Below are 25,219 nucleotides of genomic sequence, written 5' to 3'. Positions count from 1 at the left end.
TGACGGCGAAGAGAAATAAGAAGAGGGGTATAATGACTAAAGGATGTCTGTTTGGAGGCAAGGAAGGTCGCCCAGAGGTCAGGCACGCTCCCCTCAGCGGACACAGCTGGGCTGCTCAGAGCCTCCTAAACCCTGCCTCGCATCTCAAGTCGGCTTAAGTATGCGAAAGAGCTGGGCGACGCGTGCGCACTCTCGGGGAAGCTTGAGTCTCGGCGCCCGCCGTAGACGTCGTGACAGAGGCGGCCCCGTTGCCTTGGAGCCAGAGAGACGCGGCTGGGCCTCCACGGCTGCGGAGACGGCCTGCCGCGGGCTTTGTTCACCATGTCGGTGCTGGATGCGCTTTGGGAGGACCGGGATGTCCGCTTCGACCTGTCCTCGCAGTGAGTCTCCAAGATTCCCTAGGGGTCTGCAACCCTGTAGAGGGCGCCGCGGTGCACGTTAGGGACCCGCGGGCGGAGTCTGCACTTCCGCAGCTCGCGGCCCTGGCGAGGGTGGGAGGCTTGCGCCGGTAGTCTGCGCTTCGAGAGACCCTAGGCTCTGGTTGGGCCACTGTGGCCCTCCCGAGGAGGGCGCCGCGGCAAGAGCGCGTCTGATTACACAGTTTTGGTCCCATGCGACCTCCGGTCCCTCATCCTGGCCTGCGGGACCGATCAGGAATGTGAACCTGAGCACGACCGGGGCCACGCAGGGCTTGGCGTCCCATATACACCCACGTGAGCTTGGAATTTCAGTTTCATGGAAGGAACGTAGGTCAGGAGCTCAGGAAACTAGGGTTCTAAAACTAGATATCTAATATCGACACACAGTGTGGGCCCTTGGACAGAGGTCTTCATCATTCAAGCTAGAGTCCTCATGTCTGTAAAATAAGGGAGGTGGGAGTAGGCAGTCTTCAAAAATTCCTAACCACGCAAACTTTATGTCCTTGGTAAGCTTTCACTAGTTATTCATATAAATCACCAACAAGAAGGAGGCTTCTTCTGCGGCCTGTTCTTAGAAATTATACTTTAAATAGAAGCCCTGTTTTTGGAAAGTATGGTAAAGAGAAAGTGGATAGAAACCTCCTGCCCCAAAATCCAGGGCGGGAAATGCCGGTTGGAATACTAAGTGTTGAGAAACGCTAAAGCTAAGATTCCTGGATTAATTACATGGAGCTTCTTAGCTACTTCTTATAGCTCCTTATCATGGACCTCCCCTCCTTAGATGGAATCGTTCCTTTTCATGGACCTCACCTCCTAAGATGGAAAAATGAAATACTGATACATTTTCCAGGTTAAGTAAGGGCTAGATATCTAATGCTAACATGTGAGGCCTTTTAAGAAGAAGAAACAGAAAGGAATTCGTAAAATTACGGACTATAGTAACATTGCGCACATTCTATGACATTTTTTGTCTTTCTTGTAGGGTTCTTAATCCAAACAAAAGTCCGTTTCGTTAACATTAGTAAACATTTATCAGTGCTTACTATGTGCTAGTTACTGTGCCGATAGCTAGAGACAGAAAATAATGGGAAATGATACTCATATCCCCCCATTCTCGTGCAGGAGATACATATAGACAACTACTATAATAAATGTGGTGAGTACCATTCTGAAAAAAAAATGAACGAAAAACTGAGACTGATAGAAACAGAACAATTTGTTCTGCCTGGTGAAGTCCTTGAAGAATAAATATTCATATTATTTGAGCTGGTCCCTGAAGAATGGGCAGAGCCTTGTCAGGGTAGACAGGAGGCGAGTATTCCAGAAAAGAAGAAAAGAATTAAGCGTTAGAAGCAGAGTCTTGGAGCTGTAACCTCATTGGCTAAAGGCAGGGTCTGCTGCAGAGAGAGGTTGGAGGTACAAATAGAGAGATAAATTAGCCAGATTGTGACATTTTTAGCCCAGGATTTTGGACTTAACAACTTCTAGGCAGCGGGAGGATATAGAAGGCTTTTAAGCAGGGAAATGATATGGTTATATCTGTATTTTCAATAGGTAATTGAGTTGACTCTATGAAGAGTGTATTAGAAGGCTCTTTTAGATAGTTTGCTAGGTTTTTTGGACACTGTAGAATCTATTCTATCAGTCAGCAAGCTGCTCTTGTTTCCTTTTGTCACCTGTATCTATTTGCTAAGTTCCGAAGATGCTTTTCATACAGCTTTTTTTTTTTTTTTTTTTGGAGATGGAGTCTCCCTCTATTGCCCAGGCTGGAGTGCAGTGGCATAATCTTGGCTCACTGCAACCTCTGCCTCCTGGGTTCAAGCGATTCTCCTGCCTCAGCCTCCTGAGTAGCTGGGACTACAGGTGCATGCCACCACACCTGGCTTTTTTTTTTTTTTTTTTTGTATTTTTAGTAGAGAAAGGGTTTCACCATACTGGCCAGGCTGGTCTCAAACTCCTGACCTCATGATCCGCCCGCCTCAGCCTCCCAAAGTGCTGGGACTACAGGCATGAACCACCGCACCCAGCCCATACAGCTCTTCTTTAACCATCCCTTCCATAATTTTCTGATGTCCTTTCCTCTACTCAGAAACCTCTGAAGGTTCTCTCCTGTCCACAGGATAAGGCCTAAATCTATCAGACTGGCATTCTGAGTTCTCCATAGTCTGGTTCCTCCTTAGTTATCCCACAGTATTTCTCTCACTACCTGCCAATATGGTCCTTCTTTCCTAGCTTGACTAGCCTTCTCCCATGTCCTTACCATTTCTTATTCCTGGTCTTTAATCAGGACTCTTTTCTTTTCCTTTTATTTTTCAAAATTCAACACCTCCTGCCAATCTGGCTTACTCCAGATGGCCCTGATCACTCCAGGCCCCACTGATCTGCAGGTTCTTGAAGTTCTTGAAGAACTTATTTCTAAATGCATGAACATTTGGTATAGTATTATTTATGCTGTTAGCTGTTTTATGTACATGCGTCTCTTTTCTCCCTAAATAGATTGTAAGCAGGTATAGTTGTAGCCATAAAATTCAAACCTTTATATTCACCTTAGGCAAATGAAAACAAGACCTGGAGAAGTCCTTATTGATTGTTTAGATTCAATTGAAGACACCAAAGGAAATAACGGAGATAGAGGTGAGTATATTTTTAAATGTATTTTATATTCCTGATTTAATTTACAAATGTTGAATCATATTAGCTAGAGAATATATGAAACAGCATCATTTGTCAGTGTAATTGTGAGAAGGGGAGAGTTAAATTCATATAAGACTTTTCTCAGATTTAAACAGAAGAAAGGATAGGTATTAAACATGTAGTTTGGTCATTCAGTAAGTCCTGGTTCTAACATCACATTTATCCAACGTAACTGTTAAAACTCAAGTAGACCTGTTTGCAAGGGACATTAGTTCTGACCATTGGATCTGTCTTTCCAAAAAAAGAATATGGGGTAGTGAAATATAAGTAGGTCATAGCTGTAGTACCTGGAGCCATGCTTCCTTTTTAAAAATTCAGGAGTAATGCACCATCAATCACCTCTGGTTGTCACCTAGACATGGATATGTGGGGAGCAAATTTAGTCTTGCACTGTGAAATCTATTTGTAGGTCAAGTACTAGAAAATCCTGTGAGACTTCTCTGACTGTCACCGAGGACCAGCACAGCTGGACCCTAGAGCCCCTCCCAAACTAAATCTCCCCAAGGTTGGAACTTTTAAAAGTCCAGCCTGCCCATAGCAGCTGTCTGGAGCCAGTGACCAGTAGGTCTTGGAAGCATCATTACTTCAAGGAAAAAAAATAGAAGATGTGGAATGGCAGCTTAATGTATCCAGCATATGTTTTAGGGGGAGAAGTTTAGAGGGAGGGATGTAAACCTCTTATTAGAAAGGGGTAGGTGGGGAAATAGAGCAGACTTCATTCAGGAAAGGAGGAATCAATATATCATAGAGAAGGAACGGTAACCATTATTGGCAGAACATGCTTACTGTAGCCCTTTGAGTGGCTGCTTGCTTCCTGAGACTTTCTTCTGATCTGCTCTGGGGTGGCATGTAGGCAGCAGGCCCTGTTATAAGCCTTTCTTCTCTGAGGGTGGTTTCCCTCAGAGACCTTATTTTAAATGCATGAACTTTTGGTACAGTATTATTTATGCTGCTGGCTCTTTTATGTACATATGTCTTGAACTCCTGACATCAAGTGATCCACCTACTTCAGCCTCCCAAAGTGCTGAGATTACAGGCATGAGCCACTGCTCCTGGCTAATGTACATATGTCTCTTAATAGAGACATGTTAGATAGTAAATATGTCCCTAATAGATGGTAAGCAGGTATAGTGGTAGGTATAAAATTCAGACCTTTATATTCATTTTAGGCAAATGAAAACAAGACCTGGAGATTTTATTGATTGTTTAGATTCAGTTGAAGACACCAAAGGAAATAATGGAGATAGAGGTGAGGGTGGTTCCCCTCAGAGAAGAAAGGCTTAGAAAGGGGCCTGCTGCTTACTTACCACCACCTACAGGCAGATCCTTTTAGTGATTAGGGCCCATCCTTAAAGTAATGCTTAGATCATACTTCTGAAATGCTTCCTGGTGTCTGTCAGGCTCAGATGAGAGTGGAGTATGAAGATCTAGCAGCAAACAAGAAGTCTTAGTTTGTGCTTTTGAGGGTGGAAGAATAATCCCAGCTATCAAGATGGCTGTATTTTGACGAAATCTGAATTAACTTGAGAAAGCCAAGAGAAAGTCTCATACAGATTGGCAGAAACTCTTAATAGAACATTTTTCGATTCTTCAGATACTCATTGAGTGCAGAATCCTGTACTAATACTTTAAAGTAGGAAGGGCAGAAAGCCTCCCTGACCAGAAATCTCCAGTGCCTGAAATCCTACTATTAATAAAAATAGGCCAGCTACACTGGCTCTTGCCTGTAATTCCAGTACTTTGGGAGGCCAAGATGGGAGGACTACTTAAGGCCAGGAGTTAGAGACCAGCCTGGGCAACATAACAAGACCCTGTCTCTACAGAAAATAAAAAAAATTAGTCAGGTGTGGTGGTGTGGGCCTGTGGCCCCAGCTAATGGGGAGGCTGAGGTGGGAGGATCACTTGAGCCCAGAAGGTTGAGGCTACAGTAAGCCATATTCATGCCACTGCACTCCAACCTGGGTGACAGTGCAAGACCCTGTCTCAAAATAAAAATGGAAATAACTGTGTGTGTGTGTGTGTGTGTGTGTGTGTGTGTGTGTGCGCGCGCGCGCATGCGCCAGACCTCAAAAACCTTTAGAAATTTTACAGGAGTACGCAGTGCTTCTGGTCATTAAGGAGTTAAAAAATGGAAGGGGAATCCTGCCTTCTAGCCATCTCCTTCCCCTCCCTTTCAGCAGTTTGAAAATGACCAAGTTAAGACATTGCCAAGTTCAAGAGCCCCCTATGTTAAAACTGTATCCCAGAAGATTAGCATATTTAATCCATTTTCAACTGTTAGTACCCTGACTTGAAATTATCAGATTAGCTTTGTACACTGCCCATAGCTCATAGCCCAATTATAGAGATAAAATGTTGCTTAGGTGTAAAATGGCATAAGGAAAACATAAACAATGTATCTATGATCAGAAAGTCAGTTATAGAAATGAGTTTGTAAAGGATTAAAATACTGTATTAAAAGGCTGTGTGAGAATAAAAGGGACAGCCATATTTCAGTGTTTGGGAGATTAGCAGAAACAGGGACAACTATATTTTGGTGTTAGGCAGGATAGAGAGGAAAGTCCATGTCTGGAACACTGGGTTTGGAGCTGTAGGCTGGGGTTCTTCAGCAGAAAAGAGGTAGCATTAAAAATCCTAGAGATTGTAGGAGATGTACCAAGAGCAAAGAAAAAGGCAAACAGAGGTGGTTGGTGGTTTTATATGGCAAATCCTTCCCACTCCATAATTTCTCCTGGGACTGACATAAAAATGTAAAAGAATCCATAGATGTCCTGAGCCCATAGCACATTTGTAGAGATAAAATGTTGCCTAGGTAAAATGGCATAAGGAAAACCAGTGTATCTATATTCAAAAAAAAAAAAAAAAAAAGTCAAAATGAGTTTGCAAAGGATTATTTTTTAAATAGCTGTTATTTGGGGAATGTTTATTGACAGTCACTGTTCTGAATCTTTTATATAAATATAATCTCATTTAACAATAATGAAAACAATAAAACAAAAAATTTAAAGTAGATGCAGTCATATTTATTTTCAAATGAGGAAACTGAGGAATAGAGAGGTGAGTTTACTTTTCCAAGGTCACGAAGCTAGGTGATGAACCTGCCTACATTGATTTCTAAACTGGTAGGGTCATTATTCTCTTCTCAAACATTTTTAGTCCTCCCTAATTCCAATCCTAAACCTCACCCCCAACTCTACTGCCTCCATTCCTAATAGATCTAAGTCTGAACTTATTTGTCTAGCATTGAAGAACTTCTAGTATATCCAAAAACAACTTTTATCACCTTTGCTGCTGTCTTCCATTTGTCCAACCAGGTCCGGCATTCTTCTCCACCCTGTTCCCCTTGCCCTGGAAAGATAACTGGTATAGAGTACATCTAAGGGTTCCTTGTACACTCTTGCTTCCAGTGGGAAGAGCCATGGCAGAAGATCAAAAGGAGGCAGGAGTATGAGGTCTGGGTATTTATTGCCCTGGTTCCTTCCCAATGAAGGGCTGGCTGTGTTTCTCCTCTCAAAGCAGTCAGCTCCATAGGACTCTTGTTTCTTCCAGATTTCATGAACTGCTGCTCCCTCTTTTGTAAATAAACCTCAGTTATCCTAACTTGAGTGTGCCATCTGTTTTCCACTGGACCAATAACTGAAGGATACTATACCTAGTCTTCTATGATCTTGTGTGAACTTTATAATCCAGCTATGCTGGGTTACTTATTGTTTGTCAAACATATTCTGTAATTTTCCACAATCTCCCTTGAGAATGTGTTCATCTTTTTTAGAGCCACATTTGCTATCCAGTTTCACTCAAGTATTCATACAGACCTAGTTTCTCTGATTTTAGACATTGTAGAGGTTTTCAGAAATAGTATAATCTGGCTGGCTGTAGATTACTCATAAAAAGAATTTTATGATTGTAATTTGTTGGTGAAATAATCTGTTTAAACAAAGTGAGTCTTATTATTTCAGAATATCTCAAAGCTAAGATAATATGCTAATTGTGTTGTACATCTCTAATACACCTAGTATGCCATTCTCAAATTTATTGTTTTCTTCTTGGAGCATCAGTAAGGGATCACTATTGTACAGGACACATTTTGAGAAATGACGTATCTAACTTTGTACTTCAGTGTATGAATATCAGTCTGATGCTAAGATCAAAAAGTATAAAACCTTAAATAGACTTCAGCCTGACCATAACTTCTTAGGAACAAAATAGTTTGCTCACAGCAAAATTATGTGTATAAATATATGGTTCATTTAAATGAGAACTGCTAAGAAAGTACTCATATAGCAAGGATCAGCATGTGTGTGAGAGTTCTTTGAAAAGTGTGATTTCAGTGAATAGCTGTGTAATTATCCTATATTCATTCTCAGTTGTACACATATGACTTGCTGGACCCCAGAACAGCTTCTACCAAGACAAAAAAACTAGTACACAATTCTTTCCTCAGTCAGTTTGAGTTAGAGCAAAGCTATTGGCAGAGAACATCTGTATCCCTCATATAACTGTCAAATTTTGTTTCTCTGGGATTCTGAATCATATATTGTATACCTTATATAGGTTGGATATGCACAATATTTCCAGTTAATAAATATATGAAAAATATCTGAGTGTTGCTTCTGGTACTAGGCCAGAAGTTCCATAACCATCTCATTCAGTGCTGCAAAAACGAGTTCTTATTTAAGTTAACCTATTTTTTGTCTGTGTGCTTTTAGGTAGACTCTTGGTAACAAATTTAAGAATTCTCTGGCACTCTTTGGCATTATCAAGAGTCAATGTTTGTAAGTATCTTTGTTAGACAAGTCTGAAGAAAAAAAATCCTTTGTCAGGTGAATTTGCATGGTGCCTTTGATACCAAAGAAGAATGTAGAAATCTTAAGTTGATAAAAATAAAACACCTTCAGAAATCCTAGACATCATAATGCAAACGAAATTATCCATTATTATTTTTGTTTGTCCAGTTTGTGTCTTGGACATATGTGAGATTAGGGCTTTAACCCTGGTTCTTGTTTTTTGATTATTTTTGAGAACATGCTATCCCTTGTTTTGATTAATCCCAAAGAAGGAAGAAGCTCTAATAAAAGTATAAGCTTTTCATTGTGTTAAATTTTGTTTCACTTATTTTTTAAAAGTATTTTAGATTATCCAGCTAGACTTGTTCTTTTAGTGTAGTGCTAAACTTTCAGTAGTGTTGCTGAGAGGTGTTTAGGGAGTGGAAGCTTACTTTTCCTGTGGTTATTTTTGTGTGTCAAGAACGAGAGTGTGGTTTTGTGTGTGTGCGCGTTATTAAATTATGTTTTCGTAACTTTTAAAGTTATTTTAAAGTTTATTTATAAATAATATATTTTTATATTTGATTTTATTCTATTCCATCAATATTATATATACCTTTTTTTTTTTTTTAGAAAAGTATTTTTTCTCAGTGTGCCGTATCATGCTCTTTACATTCTTTGCTTTTGGATTTTAGCTGTCGGTTACAATTGCATATTGAATATTACAACAAGGACTGCTAACTCTGTAAGTCTAAAAAATCTTATTGAAATATATATATATTAAAGAAACTAGGTATTTGAGGTTGATGTTTGATTTCACTATAAAGAAGAAATTGCTCTTAAAATCTGAACTTTTAAATAAATTTGTTCTTACAGAAATTACGAGGCCAAACTGAAGCTCTTTATATACTAACAAAATGTAACAGTACTCGTTTTGAATTTATATTTACAAATTTGGTTCCTGGAAGCCCTAGACTTTTTACTTCTGTGATGGCAGTACACAGGTATAGTAATACTTTATGGATTATTGAATATTTTTAGTTTATGGTTTTAGACTGCAACAGTCCCCAACCTTTTTGGCACCAGGGACCAGTTTCATGGAAGACAGTTTTTCCACGAATTGGCTGAGGGTATAGTTTCGAGATGATTCAAGTGTATTACATTTATTGTACTTTATTTATATCATTATTATGTACTCACCATAATGTAGAATCAGTGGGAGCCCTAAGCTTGTTTTCCTGCAACTAGATGGTCCCATCTGGGGTGATGGGAGACAGTGACAGATCATCAGGCATTAGATTCTCATAAGGAAGGCACAGTCTAGATCCCTCGCATGTGCAGTTCACAGTAGGGTTCGCATTCCTATGAAAATCTAATGCAGCAGCTGATCTGTCAGGAGGCAGAGCTCAGCTTTCCTTGCTCACTCACCCCCTAACCACTCACCTCCTGCTGGGCAGCCTGGTTCCTAACAGGCCACTGACCAGTACCCCTTTATTGGTGGCCCGGGGGTTCGGGACCCCTGTTGTAGAGAATAAAACTTAGAAGTGTGGTACCATCTTCCTCCAAGCTCTGTTGTAAACATCAGAAAGATATTGAGAAGAACATGTTTTATTGTCATTTAATAAACACTTTGAAGGTATTTATAAAACACATAAAACTACTGAAGATTCATTAAAAACTTCTACCGGATTAAATTAGCTACCAAGGTAGGTAAAGTGAAATAAAGAATTCATTCAATATAGCTAAACAAGTTGCATAATTAATTAATTTAAAAGATTATTTTTCTAATAGGTAGAAGGCATGTTTGAGTGTTTTCCCTGAAGAGTTTTATTGGTATTTTGGTTTGTTTTAGGTTTGTAGCCCTTTTTTTTTTTTTTTTTTAATAGAGGTAGTGTCCTGCTTTGTCACCCAGGCTGGAGTATAGTGGTGCAGTCATAACTCACTGAAGCCTCAAACTCCTGAGCTCAAACGATCTTCCTGCACTAGCCTCCTGAGTAGCTAGAACTACAGGTGTGCACCACCCTGTTCTGCTAATTTTTTTAAATGTTTTTCTAAAGCCGGACGTGGTGGCACACGCCCGTAATCCCACCACTTTGGGAGGCTCAGGTGGGTGAATCATTTGACGTCAGGAGTTCAAGACCAGCCTCACCAATGTGGTGAAACCCTGCCTCTACTAAAAATACAAAAAAATTAGCTGGGCGTAGTGGTGCATGCCTGTAATCCCAGCTACTCAGGAGGCTGAGGCAGGAAAATCGCTTAAACCAGGGAGATGGAGGTTGCAGTGAGTTGAGATCACTGCACTGCACTCCAGCCTGGGCAACAGAGCAAGATTCTGTCTCAAAAAAAGAAAAAATTTTTTTTTGTAGAGACCAGGTCTCACTTTGTTGTCTAGGCTGGTTTCCAACTCCTGGGCTCAAGTGATTCTCCTACCTTGGTCTACCAGAGTGCTGGGGTTACAAATGTGAGCCGCTTCACCCAGGCTGTTTTGTTTTTATATTTTTTCTTCTTGTTTGCTAAATTCTTTTTACTACCTCGGCTTTTTTTCTTTTTTAAACCAGCCCTAAGTGCTATGTTTTTTTTTTTTTAAGCTTTGCTAAGATGAAAGGATATACACACATATGTATGTGTATATATGTGTGTATATAATTGTGTATGTATGTGTATATATGTGTGTATTTAATTTGTATTTGCCAGTGAAGTTGACATTTTTCATATATTTTATGTATTTTTTGGCTTCTTATAAATTTCTTAATTATGCCCTTAGCTGTCATGTATATTGCAAATATTATTTTAGTTTCCTAGTTTGTTATTTGATTTTAATTTTATTGCTGTTTTGATCTATATAATGGTTTAATTTTTAAGATATAATTCACATAAAATTTTACATAAAATTTACAATTTTAAAGTATACAGTTTGATAGTTTTAGTATATTCACAGTACTGTTCAACTGTTGCCAAGATCCAATTCCAGAATATTGTCATCACTCCCAAAATGAGCCCCTTACCCATAGCAGTCATTCTCCATTCCCTCCCCTCCACAGGCCCTGACAACCTCTAATTTATTTTGTGTCTCTTTGGATTTGCCTATTCTGGAAATTTCATTTACATGGAATCATATAACATGTGGCCATTTATGTCTAACCTCTTTCACTTAGACAGTGTGTTCAAGGTCCATCCATGTTGTAGCATGTATCAGTAGTAGTAGTAGTTCATTCCTTTTTGTAGCTAAAGAATATTCCATTGTATGGGCATACCACATTTTGTTTATCTGTTCATGAGTTGATGGACATTTGGTTTTTTTACTTTTTAGCCATTATGAATAATGTTACTATGAACATTTGTGTATAAGTTTTATGTCAACGTATGTTTTCAGTTTTCTTGGGCATATACCTAAACCTTAGCTCTTTATTTCACTTAAAGAAGTACTGTGAAAAGAGGCCGGGCGCAGTGGCTCAAGCCTGTAATCCCAGTACTTTGGGAGGCTGAGACGGGTGGATCACGAGGTCAGGAGATCGAGACCATCCTGGCTAACATGGTGAAACCCCATCTCTACGAAAAAATACAAAAAAAATAGCCGGGCGAGGTGGCGGGTGCCTGTAGTCCCAGCTACTCGGGAGGCTGAGGCAGGAGAATGGCGGGAACCCGGGAGGCAGAGCTTGCAGTGATCTGAGATCTGGCCACTGCCCCACTCCAGCCTGGGCGACAGAGCGAGACTCCGTCTCAAAAAAAAAAAAAAAAGTACTGTGAAATGAAAAGTTCTAAATGGAATATGAAGGGAACAGAAGCTGCTTGTCTTTAATAGCATTAAAAACACTATGTGCTTCTCCAAAAATATAATTTATAGCATAAATAGTTTCCATTTCTTCCACTGGTTAACTATTGATGATAACAGCACTAAAGAAAATTAAGATTTACGGCCGGGCGCGGTGGCTCAAGCCTGTAATCCCAGCACTTTGGGAGGCTGAGGCGGGTGGATCACGAGGTCAGGAGATCGAGACCCTCCTGGCTAACACGGTGAAACCCCGTCTCTACTAAAATACAAAAAACTAGCCGGGCGCGGTGGCGGGCGCCTGTAGTCCCAGCTACTCGGAGGCTGAGGCGGGACAATGGCGGGAACCCGGGAGGCGGAGCTTGCAGTGAGCCGAGATCGCACCACTGCACTCCAGCGAGACTCCGTCTCAAAAAAAAAAAAAGAAAATTAAGATTTACAAGCAGAGTGCTAAAATTCTGCTCTTTCACAATTTATATATTAGAAGATTAATTAAAATAAAAATTAGAAGTTCAACATTGAATATATGAATCTATTGTTATTAAGGCTAAGAAAACTTTACTTTTGTTAAATAGGTAACTTAGCCTGTTTATGTAAAATATTAAAATTAATCAAAAGTTAATCAGGGTTTCTGTATTTATTATCAATAGATATTGAAAAAATTATAGGGATTTAATTCTCTTTCTCTCCCTCCCCCTCTCCTTTTCCTCCCTCTTTCTCTCCCTCTCTCTCCCCGTTCTTCTCTTCCTCCTTCCCCTTTCTCCCTTTAGGGTCCCTTTTGGAATCAGTACAGATTCATTCTAGTTTTCTGTATAGAGGTAGATATGAGCATGTTTTCAGGTTGCAGTGAGAAAAAGTAATTGTTTTGTTTTGTTTTGTTTTGAGACAGTGTCTCACTCTGTGGCCCAGGCTGGAGTGCAGTGGCGCAATCTCAGCTCACTGCAACGTCCGCCTCCTGGTTTCAAGCAATTCTTCTGCCTCAGCCTCCCAAGTAGATGGGACTACAAGTGCGCACCACCACGCCTGGCTAATTTTTGTATTTTTACTAGAGACAGGGTTTCACCATGTTGGCCAGGCTGTTCTCAAACTCCTGACTTCAAGTGATCTGCCCAGCTCGGCCTCCCCAAGTGCTAGGATTACAGGTATGAACCACTGTGCCTGGCTGAGAAAAAGTATTAATAATTGGACACCTGTTTATGTCCTTTGAAAAACAAGGAAATGAAGAAAAGGTAGCATTTTGATAGAAAAAGCAATTTCCATATGTATTGAAAAATAGGGGCCAGGTGCGGTGGCTCATGCCTGTAAGCCCAGCATTTTGGGAGGCTGAGGTGGGCAGATCACGAGGTCAAGAGATCGAGACCATCCTAGCCAACATGATGAAACCCCGTCTCTACTAAAAATACAAAAATTAGCCTGGCGTGGTGGCATGCACCTGTCGTCCCAGCTACTCGGGAGGCTGAGGCAGGAGAATCACTTGAACCTGTAAGGCAGAGGTTGCAGTGAGCCAAGATTGCACCACTGCACTCCAGCCTGATGACAGAGTGAGACTCCATCTCAAAAAAAAAAAAAATAGGTTATTGAGATAAAATATGTAAATAATACACTAAAATGACAAATTGTACAAAAAACTGTAATTGCCAGACCTTATTAAAAAGAAAACTATAGCTGGGTGCAGTGGCACATGCCTATAGTCCCAGCTACTCTGGAAGCTGAGCCAGGAGTATCACTTGAGCCCAGGAGTTTGTGCCTGGCTTGTGCAAGGTATTGAGACTTTGTCTCTATAAAAACAATTTTAAAAGAAATAAAATATTAAATTTATCATAATTATTTGAGAAATGTTCATAAATACTAACAACTGTATATTTTAGTAAGTAAGTAAACATAACCCAAGAAAATCACATTTTCAGTTTGGATTGTCTTTTGTTTGTTCTTTTTCACAGAGCGTATGAAACTTCTAAAATGTATCGTGATTTTAAATTAAGAAGTGCACTAATTCAGAACAAGCAACTAAGACTGTTACCACAAGAACATGTATATGATAAAATAAATGGAGTATGGAATTTATCCAGTGATCAGGTACTGTGTAAAGAACTCGTGAACCTTTTGGGAGAGTGTTTTGGTAATCATTTTTCCATTCATTGTTGGATTTATGTAGTCAGTTCTAATTGTTAAAATTAGCATTATAGGAAAGCATATTATTTTTCGATAAGTACAAGTTAGGTTGACAATAACATCCCTATTTTCAATTCAATACAATGAAATACCTGATAATCCTGGAATGTCTCCTTAATTAATGAATCAAAAACTCCTGGTGCTATGCTAGGTGGTAAAGATATAACTATGGAATACAGTAACTCCACTCCTACCCTTATAAAGAATACAATCTAATGTGGATTGTTGGGGGCTGTTACATATGTTTTGTTTCTCTCTCTTGCCACAACTCCTTTGCCTTAACCTGTCCAAGGTTTTGATTGATAATTTTAGTAAGGTCTAACATTTAGGCACTGTGCTAAGGGATTGATTTACATGGGATATTTAATCAGATCTCCATTTTACATTTGACAAAATACATCAAGAAGAATTTCCCTGTGGTCAGACAGTTGGTAGGTACTAATAGTTTAATGATTAGGCAGCCGGACTTTAAGAGTCCAGGCTGTCAGTCATCTAATTGTACTGCCATCGATGAATGATGAAGTCATTGATACTCAATTTTGGTATTTCTTGCTGCTGTAAAAATAAGTTATTCTGGTGATTAGAAAATTAAGAATGGGTATCTAAAAAAGTGATCATTTCTGTATCTCATTGCCGTCTTTTACAGGGCAATTTAGGAACCTTTTTTATTACCAATGTGAGAATTGTATGGCATGCAAATATGAATGACAGTTTTAATGTCAGTATACCATATCTGCAAATTGTAAGTACATACATTTTGATGACCTTATTTTAACATAAAATAAATATTTTTGTTCAATAGTTAATTGGACTTTTAGGATTAGATGAGTTCTCTCTCCCTTTTTTAAGTGGTAGCAGTTATTAGCTGAGAGCATATTTTAAAGATGTTGATAATTTACTATGAAATATTTCAATGTAGAAAAGATCCAATTGTACTACATTCCAGAGAAGCAGCACCATTATCAACTTGCTATTAGAATAGAAATATACTGGATTCTAAAAATTTAAATAGTTATACAGAGTAAGGTGTCTTAGATTCCATCCAGAGGGCTTTAATAAAGTTTTCTGTAATTTTTTCATGAGGCAGGTGTGTGGTACTTCCTTGGCACAGCTTTAGCACACTGATCCACAGTTTTCTTGGCTCTCTTGTCACTTTTGCTCTAAAGCTTTTAAAAGCCAGAAGGAATTTATTAATTCTGCAAATGAACTGCTTTCATTGTATTTAGATACAGAATGGAATACAAGCTGGATTCATACCACAGATTCAGTGAAAGGAATCAAGATGATTTTTTGTGATAATACTTTCAGCTTAAGTTCAGTTAAAACTGTTAAAATCAGGCTGAGCATGGTGGCTCATTCCTGTAATCTCAGTACTTTGAGAGGCTGAGGCGGGAGGATTGCTCGAGGTCAGGAGTTCGAGACCAGCATGAGCAACATAGCTAGACCCCCTTCTCTATTTTTTTTAAAAAAACAAAACTGTTAAAATTCAAAATAAGAACTGACTGTATCTGAGACCAGTTTGTTTTGGGAGTAGCTAAAGATAGTTCTTTGTACTCTGCTGCTGCTATGATAAATAAGTGACTCATTGAAACGAACTGTAAACTTCAATCCACTAAATAATTTAATTTTATATGAAGAAACTACTTACAGAATTCTAGAACAAATTAGATGGAACATAAAAATAGTTAATGAAAATCTCATGAGGTTATCCTGTGATAATTGCCCTTATTGTAGGATATATAGTCTTAAGACTAAATTTAGAGTTTTATTAATATTTATTGAGTAGACAGAATGTATGTGATACCTGGAAAATACCATTTTTAAGAAAAGAATTCCTGGTCCATGAGAAGACTAATTCTTTACAAAATATTCCCAACCCTATCTTTAGCTAAATTATTTGATTTCTGAGTTTCTTTAAAATTTCTGATCATTCATTCATTTTTATGCCAAATTTTGAGTACCTACTCTGTGCCAGGTGCTAGAGACACAATCATGAAAATCATGAACCAGTATACAGTTCCTGCCATCAAGGGGCTTTCAGTCTGATGGAGAAAAGCAACATATTAAACAGAAAGCCATAGAATCTCATAGGAAGAAAATTATTTCTTGCTATAAAAAGAAACATAAGAATTTATAATCAAGGCTGGGACAATGTAACAAAATCTACATAGGTATTTGACAAATTGGTGTTTGTATTGCTATTGCTTTTTTATACTGCATTAACGTGTTATAGCTTGCCTAACCTAACTTCTATTACGCTGAATAATTACTGAGTAGTAAACAACCTTGTGCTTTCTGTTCTTTTTGTTATTTAAGAATAGAATTGCCAAATATGGCCTCTGGAATGAATTCAAGCGGCCCAAACAACTTGCAATCTGATATCATCACAGTCTGTCACTGCAGCAGTCAGTCTAACTTCAGCTCTACACCTCAGCCATTACCCTGACCCCGCTCCTATAGATATTTATATCAGCCTCTTGCCAGTTTCTGTCTTACCAGCCTGTGTCACCCACAGACACCTGGTTAGATTACCTATTGAAAGCCAGAATGCCAGTGTTCTGTGATTCTTTTTTTCTTTTTATAGACAGGGGTCTCCCTCTGTCACCCAGGCTAGAGTATAGTGGCATGGTCTTGGCTCACTGCAACCGACACCTCCCAGGTTCAGGTGATCCTCTCACCTCAGCCTCCCGAACAGCTGGGATCACAGGCATGCAACGCCATACCTGGCTAATTTTTTTGTAATTTTTGTAGAGACGGGGTTTCACCATGTTTCCCAGGCTGGTCTCAAACTCCTGGACTTAAGCAGTCTGCCCACCTCAGCCTCCCAAAGTGCTGGGATTATAGGCATGAGCCACCACCCCTAGCCAGTGTCCTATGATTCTTAACTGGGATTGTATATACTCTTGGTGGGGTGTAAAGTAGCCCAGGTGAAAGGCCAGGTTTTCATAACAATTATCATCAAAGCCTTTCTTCTTTTTCTCAGTCTGTTTCTCAAAGTTGCCTGTCTGTCTAGAAGCATGGCATCCCATCATCACCTGCCAGATTACCCTTCTCTGGGCTTTCGGTCTCCTGGTCATAGTGTTAGGTCCTCCGTGGTTCTCCCGTACCCTGCCAGCAGGTACATTTTCTGTCACTTCTACAGGCCCTACCTGCCATTCTGCGTCTACTCTCCCCTTCTCCCAGGCCACTGGTGTCACCACCTATATTCCGCTGACCAAGCTTAGTCCTCACATCACATTTACCAGTTGATGTTAATGACACTTGATCTATCCCAACCTTCCTTGATGTCTAGTGATAAATAGTCAAACTTATTTTTAAAACTTAAATAGAATGGAGGTTCTTTTAAGAATGTAGCCACCTATGATGGAAGAAACAGAAGGCACATGTGACTTTAACAAACTAATCTAGCCTTAGGAGCTACAAAAGACACTGGTTTACCAAAACTGAAAGATTCCTAGTCTTTTGTTTAAAAGTTCAGACTGGGCACTGTGGCTTATGCTTATAACCCCAGCACTTCGGGAGACTGAGAAAGAAGGATTGCTTGGCTGGGCGCGGTGGCTCAAGCCTGTAATCCCAGCACTTTGGGAGGCCGAGACGGGCGGATCACGAGGTCAGGAGATCGAGACCATCCTGGCTAACACAGTGAAACCCCGTCTCTACTAAAAAAATACAAAAAAAAAAACTAGCCGGGCGAGGTGGCGGGCGACTGTAGTCCCAGCTACTTGGGAGGCTGAGGCAGGAGAATGGCGTAAACCCGGGAGGCAGAGCTTGCAGTGAGCTGAGATCCGGCTACTGCACTACAGCCTGGGCGACAGAGCGAGACTCCGTCTCAACAGAAAAAAAAAGGATTGCTTGAAGCCAGGAGTTCCAGACCAGCCTGGACAGTGTAGTGAGACCCCTATCTCTACAAAAAATTAAAAAGTAGCTGGGCATGGTGGCACATGCCTGTAGTCCTAGCTAATCAGGAGGCTGAGGTAGGAGGAGGATCCCTCAGCCCAGGAGTTTGAGGCTGTGGTGTGCTATGATCACACCATTGCACTCTGGCCTGGGTGACTGAATGAGACCTAATTAATTTAATTGTCTCTAATTTTAAAAAATGTTCACTACCTGGAAGTGAGAAATATTTGAGTCAGGGAACTTTGTGCCTATATCAGAGATGTCTTTCTTGTGTTGCCTCTTAAAAGTTTGCCACCTGTTTTCAGTTTTGTTTTTTATTTTATCTCTGCGGGAGTTTAATGAAGGAAAGAGGAGAATTCTGTTTTTTAGATTATGAAAAGTAAATACTGTGTAAAGTTTAAAAACTGAGTTAAAGAGTCACTATTCAATTAATAAAACTTGCATGTTTTCTTTTCATTTTGTATCTAGCGTTCAATAAAGATTAGAGATTCAAAATTTGGTTTAGCTCTTGTCATAGAAAGCTCTCAGCAGGTAAGATCTTGTTTATTTTTATTAATCTTTGATTTTTAAAACTATGTGACAGTCTAGATTGTTAGTTTTATTTGTATAGTAATCAGTTTACATCTGAGAATATTAGCTTTAATATGAAGTTATATATGAAGTGTTTGAAGTCATATAGAAATTGTCCCCAGAGGAGGAATCCTGCTTATGTTTTTTTGTTGGACAGACATGATCATTTGTGATCATCACTTATTAATGACAGAATCAAGTCATTGTGCTGAGGGCTTTTCATGCATTATCTCAATCTTTACACAACCCTACGATACAGCTACTATTTCTCCTCCATTTTATAGTCAAGGAAACTGAGGCTTTGAGAAGTTAGGAACCTTACCCATGATCTCACAGCTAGTAAGTGATGGGGCTAAGCTGTGATCTCAAGTCTGACTGATTTACCAAGACTGTCTTTGAGAAACACAAACATATATTTGTGTACACACACACGATTTGAGGTCTTATATTCTCACACACACATTCTATGCTATTTATAACCTGCTGTGCTCCATTATGCCAGGTTTTTGCAGAAATGCATTTAAATAAAACATGCTGGTCTCATGGTAGTAGTTTTGACTGGCTAAAATTTTAAACACATTTTTTTAAAGTGTTTTATAAAATTACTTATCTACCTTCTAAGTTTAAACATGAATGTCTGCTTATTCCTTTCCCCTGGCCTACAGCTGCCATTTATTATTTACTCTGTTCCAAGAACTGTACCAAATGTCATATATATGTTTCTCTTATTTAATATGACAACTTGATAACCATTTTATGGTTAGAAAATTGAGGCTTAGAAAGGTTAAGGAAAGTTTCTAAGTATCCTACAGCTAGTGAATTAGTGGTAGAACCAGAATTTGAACATAAAAGCATGTGCTCTTAACCCAGAACATATACTCTCACCTATTACGGTGTGCTACTTAGTTTTTTAACAGTTCTCTCAAAACACTGTATCATGGCCCCGTTTCTTTCCTAATTCTTCAAGGAGATAGCCTCAGATGGCCCGTTTCCTTTCTTCTTTTCATGTAGTCTGTTCCTTTCCAAGGCCTAGTTCAAGAAAAACATAGTTCCCTTGGCCTTCACAGTCTACAGTGTATTTTTTAAATCTTGAAAGGTTACCTTTGATATTTCAGATGAACTTATATTTGGATATACTTCAAAATAAGCCTGCGTTGGGGGAGGAGGGGTTCAGGTGAGAGCGGGGTTACAGATGAAACAGAGTTGGCCACGTGTTGCTGCTTCTTGAAGCTGGATGATGGCTCCGTGGAGGCTCCCTTGTGCTCTTCTGTTTTGTATATGTTTGAAATTTTCATAATAAAAAGTTTAATTGAAAAAATGAACTTAGGTATTATGCTCTAAAATAAGGACAATTTGAGCTATAATTTATCTTATACTATGAATACTGTTCTTCAGACTTGTTGGGTTTTTTATTATTATTTTATCTTGTAGAGTGGTGGATATGTTCTTGGCTTTAAAATAGATCCTGTGGAAAAACTACAAGAATCAGTTAAGGAAATCAATTCACTTCACAAAGTCTATTCTGCCAGTCCCATATTTGGAGTTGATTATGAGATGGAAGAAAAGGTAATTTGTTGAGTATGTGAAATAAAGTTTGCATTGCTTTTATGCAATCTATAAAATTCAGTTGTAAATACCACTGTGCACCATTTAATTTTGAACTGTGTTTAAAATGGTGAATATACAGATTCTGCCCAAGTGGGCACAGCTCCTGGATTATCACTAATTGGTACCTACCACCTGTCTTCTAATTGGCTGCTTCATCATTCATTCCTGCCCTCCATACCTGCCCTTGTAGGTGGGCAGCCACCTAAGTAAATTTCCATGTGCAATGCTCCTCTGATACAGACAGACTTGAGTCTCTCACTCTGTCAGATTTTTATTTTACTTCAGCCCCCTATGAGCATGGACAAACCTTACAGGCCTCATGAATACCATCTTCTTCCTTAGTACTCCACAATATAGCAACTCCAGGAGTAGGCTACATCAGCACGGCCTGCATCCATTCCTGTTGATCCGGACTTCTGCCATATCAGTTATGAAATATTTTGCATCTCCTGCCCACATGTCTGCTCTTTGTCTTCTTCATGATTTCTTTCCCGGTTGCTGCTAGTATTCCCTGCTCTCCAGGTACATGAGCTCTCTTTTGCCTTCACTTGCCTCTCCAGCTGGGACCCTCATCATCCAGTCTATCAGTTGTGTCCTCACTACCCACTCCATTAGAGGTGTCTTTTGTTACTTATGTTACTGTCCACTCTATCACCAGTACCCTTGCTAGAGGCGCTAGCTCTGCTGTACTTGCTGTCCCCTCTATTGTTGGTGCCCCCCACTGTCTGCTCTATCACTGGGACAGTCACTGTCCAGTCTGTCAGAGGTGCCCTTGCCATTTGCTCCACTGCCATTGCCCTTGCTGTCCTCTCTGTCCTGGTCCCATCACTGATCACTCGATTGTAGACTCCCTTGCTGTCTGTTCTTTTACTGGCACCCTCATTATGCACTCTATTGTTGGTGCCCTTGCCGTTTACTTTATGATCAGTGCCCCTGCTGGGGCTTCTTCGCATGCTGAGCCATGTCACAGCCATTAGTTGTATCTCTCCTTCTGCTCTTGGACTACAGCATGTGACTTTAGTGAGGCCCTTGTTGCCTGGTAGTGCTCCTTGTACTTAATTTTTTCCCTCCCTGTCAAATTCTAAATATTTGTCCTTCTAGCTAAAACTTGCATCTGGGTTTCTGACATTGTATTACATACACTATCTAGGTATTTCATCATCTGAACCATCCTTTCTTTTTCTTCCCAACATGCTCTTCTTTCAGCAGTCTCCCTTTCACTCTGCCTTCTCTGTATATTCCTTGGTAATATCACCTGCTTGTTCAGCTTCTTCAACTTGTACTTTTGTGGATGACTCTAGATCTTTCCTTCTGACCTTGACATATTCTTTCAGTTTATGGTTCCAAATACCCTTGAATATTTTCATATAGATGAGCATCCCAAATGATATTAGTGAAATTTCTTATTTCAGATTTATCTTAGTAATTTAAATAATTATACAAGTCAATAAGATACACTAGGACTTGGATGAGCATCTCAAACTTGGCATACCTAAAACTGGCCTCCTCATCTTTTTCTCAAAAACAGCAACCTGCTTATTGATTTGTTTACCTATGTTTTTGGCACTGTCAAAGTCAGCTGCACTCAAAACTTTGAAGTATTCCTTCATTTTTCCCATTATCTTATTTTACACTTTCAGTTATACCAGTTCTCTTCCCTGTTTCTAGCTATTATTCTTCTTTGTAAAATAATGTTGCAGAACAGGCATGGTCCTTAGAACCTGACTTTCAATCCCAGTTTCATCATTTATTTGTGATCCCAAGCAAATGTGAGCTTCGGTTTTCTCAGAATTGATATAGGGCTAGCCACGGTGGCTTAAGCTTATAATCCCAGCACTTTTGAGCAGCTGAGGGGGAGAATCACGTGAGGCCAGGAGTTTGAGACCAGCCTCAACATAATAAGACAACATAGTGACACCCTGTCGCTACTAAATTTTTTTTAAATTTTTAAATTTTAAAATTTAATTTAAAATTTTAAAATTTTAGATTTTAAATTTAAATTTAAAATATAAAATAAAATCTTAAATTCTTAAATTTAAATTAAAAAAAAATTTAATTTAAATTTACAGAAATAACAGGTGTGGTGGTGACCCGCCTGTAGTCTTAACTACTCAAGAGGCTGAGATGGGAGGATTGCTTGAGGTCCGGAGTTTGAGGCTGCAGTGAGCTGTGATCATGCCATTGTACTGCAGCAGTGACCTATCTCTTAAAGCAAGACCCTCTCCCTTAAAAAAATAAAAGTGAAAAACTGACATAATCTTTCTTAGAAAGTTATTGATCATGTCCATTAAATGCCTGGCACATGGGAGATGCTTATCAGGTTAGTTCCCCTACCCATTCTCTAAGTTTCATTTGTTCTCTTCTTCTGTTCTTTGACCCCAGTACGTAATAGCAGCTAGCCATAATAGCTCACTGTCTCACCTCATGTGACTCCCTGCTCAAATGCCATCTCCTCAGGATCTTCCCTGACTGTTCTTCTAAAACAGCAATTCCCATCACTTTATTCTGCTTGCTTACTTTCTCTCTCTCTCCTTCCTCCCTTCCTTTCAGAATTAATCAGTCTCCTCCACTATAAGTGATCTCCATGAAGTCAGCGGTTTTTGTCTGTTTAATGGCTATATCTCCACCAGTCAAAACTAGCACATAATAGTGAATATTCATAGTTGTTGGATGACTGTGTTAAACATCTGCTGTTTGTCATTCACTGCTCTAAGCACTTTATGCACCATCACATTTAATCTTCCCAACGATACTGTGAGGCATATTATTATCCTTATCCCGCAGTTAAGGAGACTGAGGCTTAGTTAATTTACTTGCACATAGTCACACAACTCTGAACGTGGTTGAAACACTAAGGCTATCCTCAGCTTTGTTATAACTGCTTTTTGTAGGTTGAATCATATAATAGTGTTGATATTTTATCATTTTGACATAAAAAATGGTAGTTTCTTATGGTTCAACATAATATTTAGTTATTGGTCATTGTGTTTTATCTTTTTCTCTACTCAGTAAATTATAAACCCTTTGTGTTTAAGGGTAGGATTTTATAACCCTTGTTAGTACTGGCATAGTACCTAATATAACAAAGGGGATATTCAAATATTTGAAAAATGAACAAATAAATAAGTATTAGTTCTACATTTTATTCTTTACCTTTAGAATATTCCATAAAAATATTAGTTCTTTTACTTTTCACAAATTCTATATAATGACTATTCTGAGGAAAATTGAACATTTGCTATTATGCAAAACTTAGTTTTTCTAAACAATGTGAAAGAAACTGAAAGTCAACTCAGTCTTTTCTTTAAAGATATCTGCGTATTAAGTATGTGTAAATTTCTCTCTCTAGTTCTTTTCATGATATTGACTTCAGATATGAAAGCTTAGGTTTACTTGATTAGTGTTACTACTCAAGTTAGTTTTTTAATAAAACAACGTGAATTATACTACGATTTTTATAGACTTTAGTAGTTTGTAATTGTTATTTTAAAAGTATTTGCAGTTCTCATGGTACATTTAATATTGTTTTTGATGCATTTTAACATCTGCTGATTTTCAGCCCCAGCCACTTGAAGCTCTGACAGTCGAACAAATTCAAGATGATGTAGAAATAGACTCTGATGATCACACGGATGCTTTTGTGGTGAGCATCACAAAGGAGACCATTAAATTTCTTAAGGATTTTATCTCGGTCTTATTTAATAAAATAATAGTGTAAGTGTGTGAAACACCATATAACTTGAGATTTTGATGGTATCTTATACCTGAGTTTGAAGATAATATTTTTAATGAGGGATTTCTTTTGTGACAATAACTTTTAAATTACCAAAATCAGAAATACTTTGAGGCCAGGCACTGTGGCTTACACACGTGTGAGGCCAGGCACTGTGGCTTACACACGTGTAAGCCCAGCACTTTGGGAGGCCGAGGCAAGCGGATTGCTTAAGGATAGGAGTTCAAGAGCAGCCTGGCCAACATGGCAACATGGCAACATGGCAAAAATCCATTTCTATAAAAAAAGAAAAAAAAAAGGAAAGAAATACTTTGAAAACTTAGTTATTCAGAGGATTTTAGGATTTTAGATATGTAAAGTTTTTTCATACTGTGAATAGAACATGTTAAATATTGTTAAATTAATTTAAAATCTATACTTTCATTAATTTTTGTGAAATGTTCATCTGTTATTTTTTAGGGATCTTGTTTTGAAAAGGACATGTATTTGAACAATAGCCTTCCTATTTCCAAATTGGTATCATTTAACTTATAGCCAAAATAATAGTGTTTTCTCCATTCTATGGCTGTTAATCTGACTAGAATACCTGTCTGGTAACAAATACTTTGAAACAAAGGTGTGAAATTAGTATAAAATAATTATACTACTACCTCAAACTGTATTCGCTTGCTGACACATTGAAGTACTTGTTTTGTTTTGCCAGTATCATCTTCTAAACCAAATGTAGGGAAGAAATTGTATAGCTTCAAGTCATTCTTTTTCTTTTCTTTTTTTCTCTTTTTTACCTGTTTCTTGCCATATGATGGTTAAGTCATTCTTTTTTATCTCCTTTCAAGTTAACAGTGCTAATCATACATTACAAAGCACATTTTTTACAACTTAAGGTATAACTCTTGTAAATATTAACAGAGTGAATTCTGCTACCAGCATTGTAGAGATAGATGAAAAAAAATTACACAGTAACAGAATGTGAAATACATTTAGTTATAAAATCATTCTGCAAATTAAGTACCTTAGCACACTGATCTATTAGAATATTATATGTCCAGTTTGTGAAATAGAATTTTCTTTGTCTTATAGGCTTATTTTGCTGATGGCAATAAGGTAAGGACATTTATTTTACCTACAGTATATGAAAAAAGTTTCTAAATTCCAACATTTCACATTCACAAACTTATGTGAAACCTATTTTTTTGTTTTTTTCCTCTTCCTTGCCCACCTTCTCTATTCCCATCTTATCCTCCTGTCTCCCAAAAAGCAACAAGATCGTGAACCAGTATTTTCAGAAGAACTGGGGCTTGCAATAGAGAAATTGAAGGATGGATTCACCCTACAGGGACTTTGGGAAGTAATGAGTTGATTGATCTTGAGTTGAGATGGATTTCTATTAAAGATATCTCTAGTTTAAAGATACTAGTCCCCTGCCATAAGTCATGGAATAGTTTTTATATTTACAGCTTTTATATTTAAAACTTGTAAGAGTTTTTTTAATGATTGGGGAAAAAGTCATTTGGAAAACTTCAGTTTTCTAAAAATTATATTTAAAATTGTCATCAAAATGTACCTAGTTTATAAATGTTTATTTTGTACT

At 38.6% G+C, this 25,219-nt stretch overlaps 1 protein-coding gene across 4 annotated transcripts; it reads left to right on the top strand.

Annotated features, from left to right (window-relative positions):
* Positions 1 to 204: 204 nt before the first annotated feature.
* Positions 205 to 25,041, top strand: BBS5 (Bardet-Biedl syndrome 5). Of its 4 annotated transcripts, none has more exons than XM_017854490.1 (13): positions 483 to 713; positions 1,542 to 1,575; positions 2,971 to 3,053; positions 7,823 to 7,888; positions 8,575 to 8,624; positions 8,756 to 8,883; positions 13,589 to 13,724; positions 14,467 to 14,562; positions 18,186 to 18,248; positions 19,719 to 19,853; positions 23,455 to 23,538; positions 24,709 to 24,732; positions 24,887 to 25,041. In XM_017854490.1, exons 2-13 carry the CDS (start codon positions 1,571 to 1,573, stop codon positions 24,986 to 24,988), a joined length of 972 nt encoding a protein of 323 aa, XP_017709979.1. In that variant the 5' UTR covers positions 483 to 713; positions 1,542 to 1,570; the 3' UTR covers positions 24,989 to 25,041. The 4 variants fall into 4 exon arrangements, with proteins under 4 accessions (XP_017709978.1, XP_017709979.1, XP_017709980.1 ...); XM_017854491.1 differs by having other exon boundaries at positions 483 to 750; XM_017854489.1 differs by lacking the exons at positions 483 to 713; positions 1,542 to 1,575 and adding an exon at positions 205 to 380.
* Positions 25,042 to 25,219: the final 178 nt, after the last annotated feature.

The sequence above is a fragment of the Rhinopithecus bieti genome, unplaced genomic scaffold (assembly GCF_001698545.2).
Source record: "Rhinopithecus bieti isolate Rb0 unplaced genomic scaffold, ASM169854v2 scaffold_37314, whole genome shotgun sequence".
Classification (NCBI taxonomy): Eukaryota; Metazoa; Chordata; class Mammalia; order Primates; family Cercopithecidae; genus Rhinopithecus; species Rhinopithecus bieti.
Note: the sequence above shows the minus strand (reverse complement) of the source record. Positions and strands in the feature narration are given on the sequence as shown.

Coding starts and splice junctions, on each gene's coding strand:
- BBS5 (XM_017854489.1), top strand. CDS start 322: ATGTCGGTGCTGGATGCGCTTTGGGAGGACCGGGATGTCCGCTTCGAC. Junction 19,854..23,454: donor ATTATGAGATGGAAGAAAAG/GTAATTTGTTGA, acceptor GCTGATTTTCAG/CCCCAGCCACTTGAAGCTCT. Junction 23,539..24,708: donor ATCACACGGATGCTTTTGTG/GTGAGCATCACA, acceptor TTTGTCTTATAG/GCTTATTTTGCTGATGGCAA.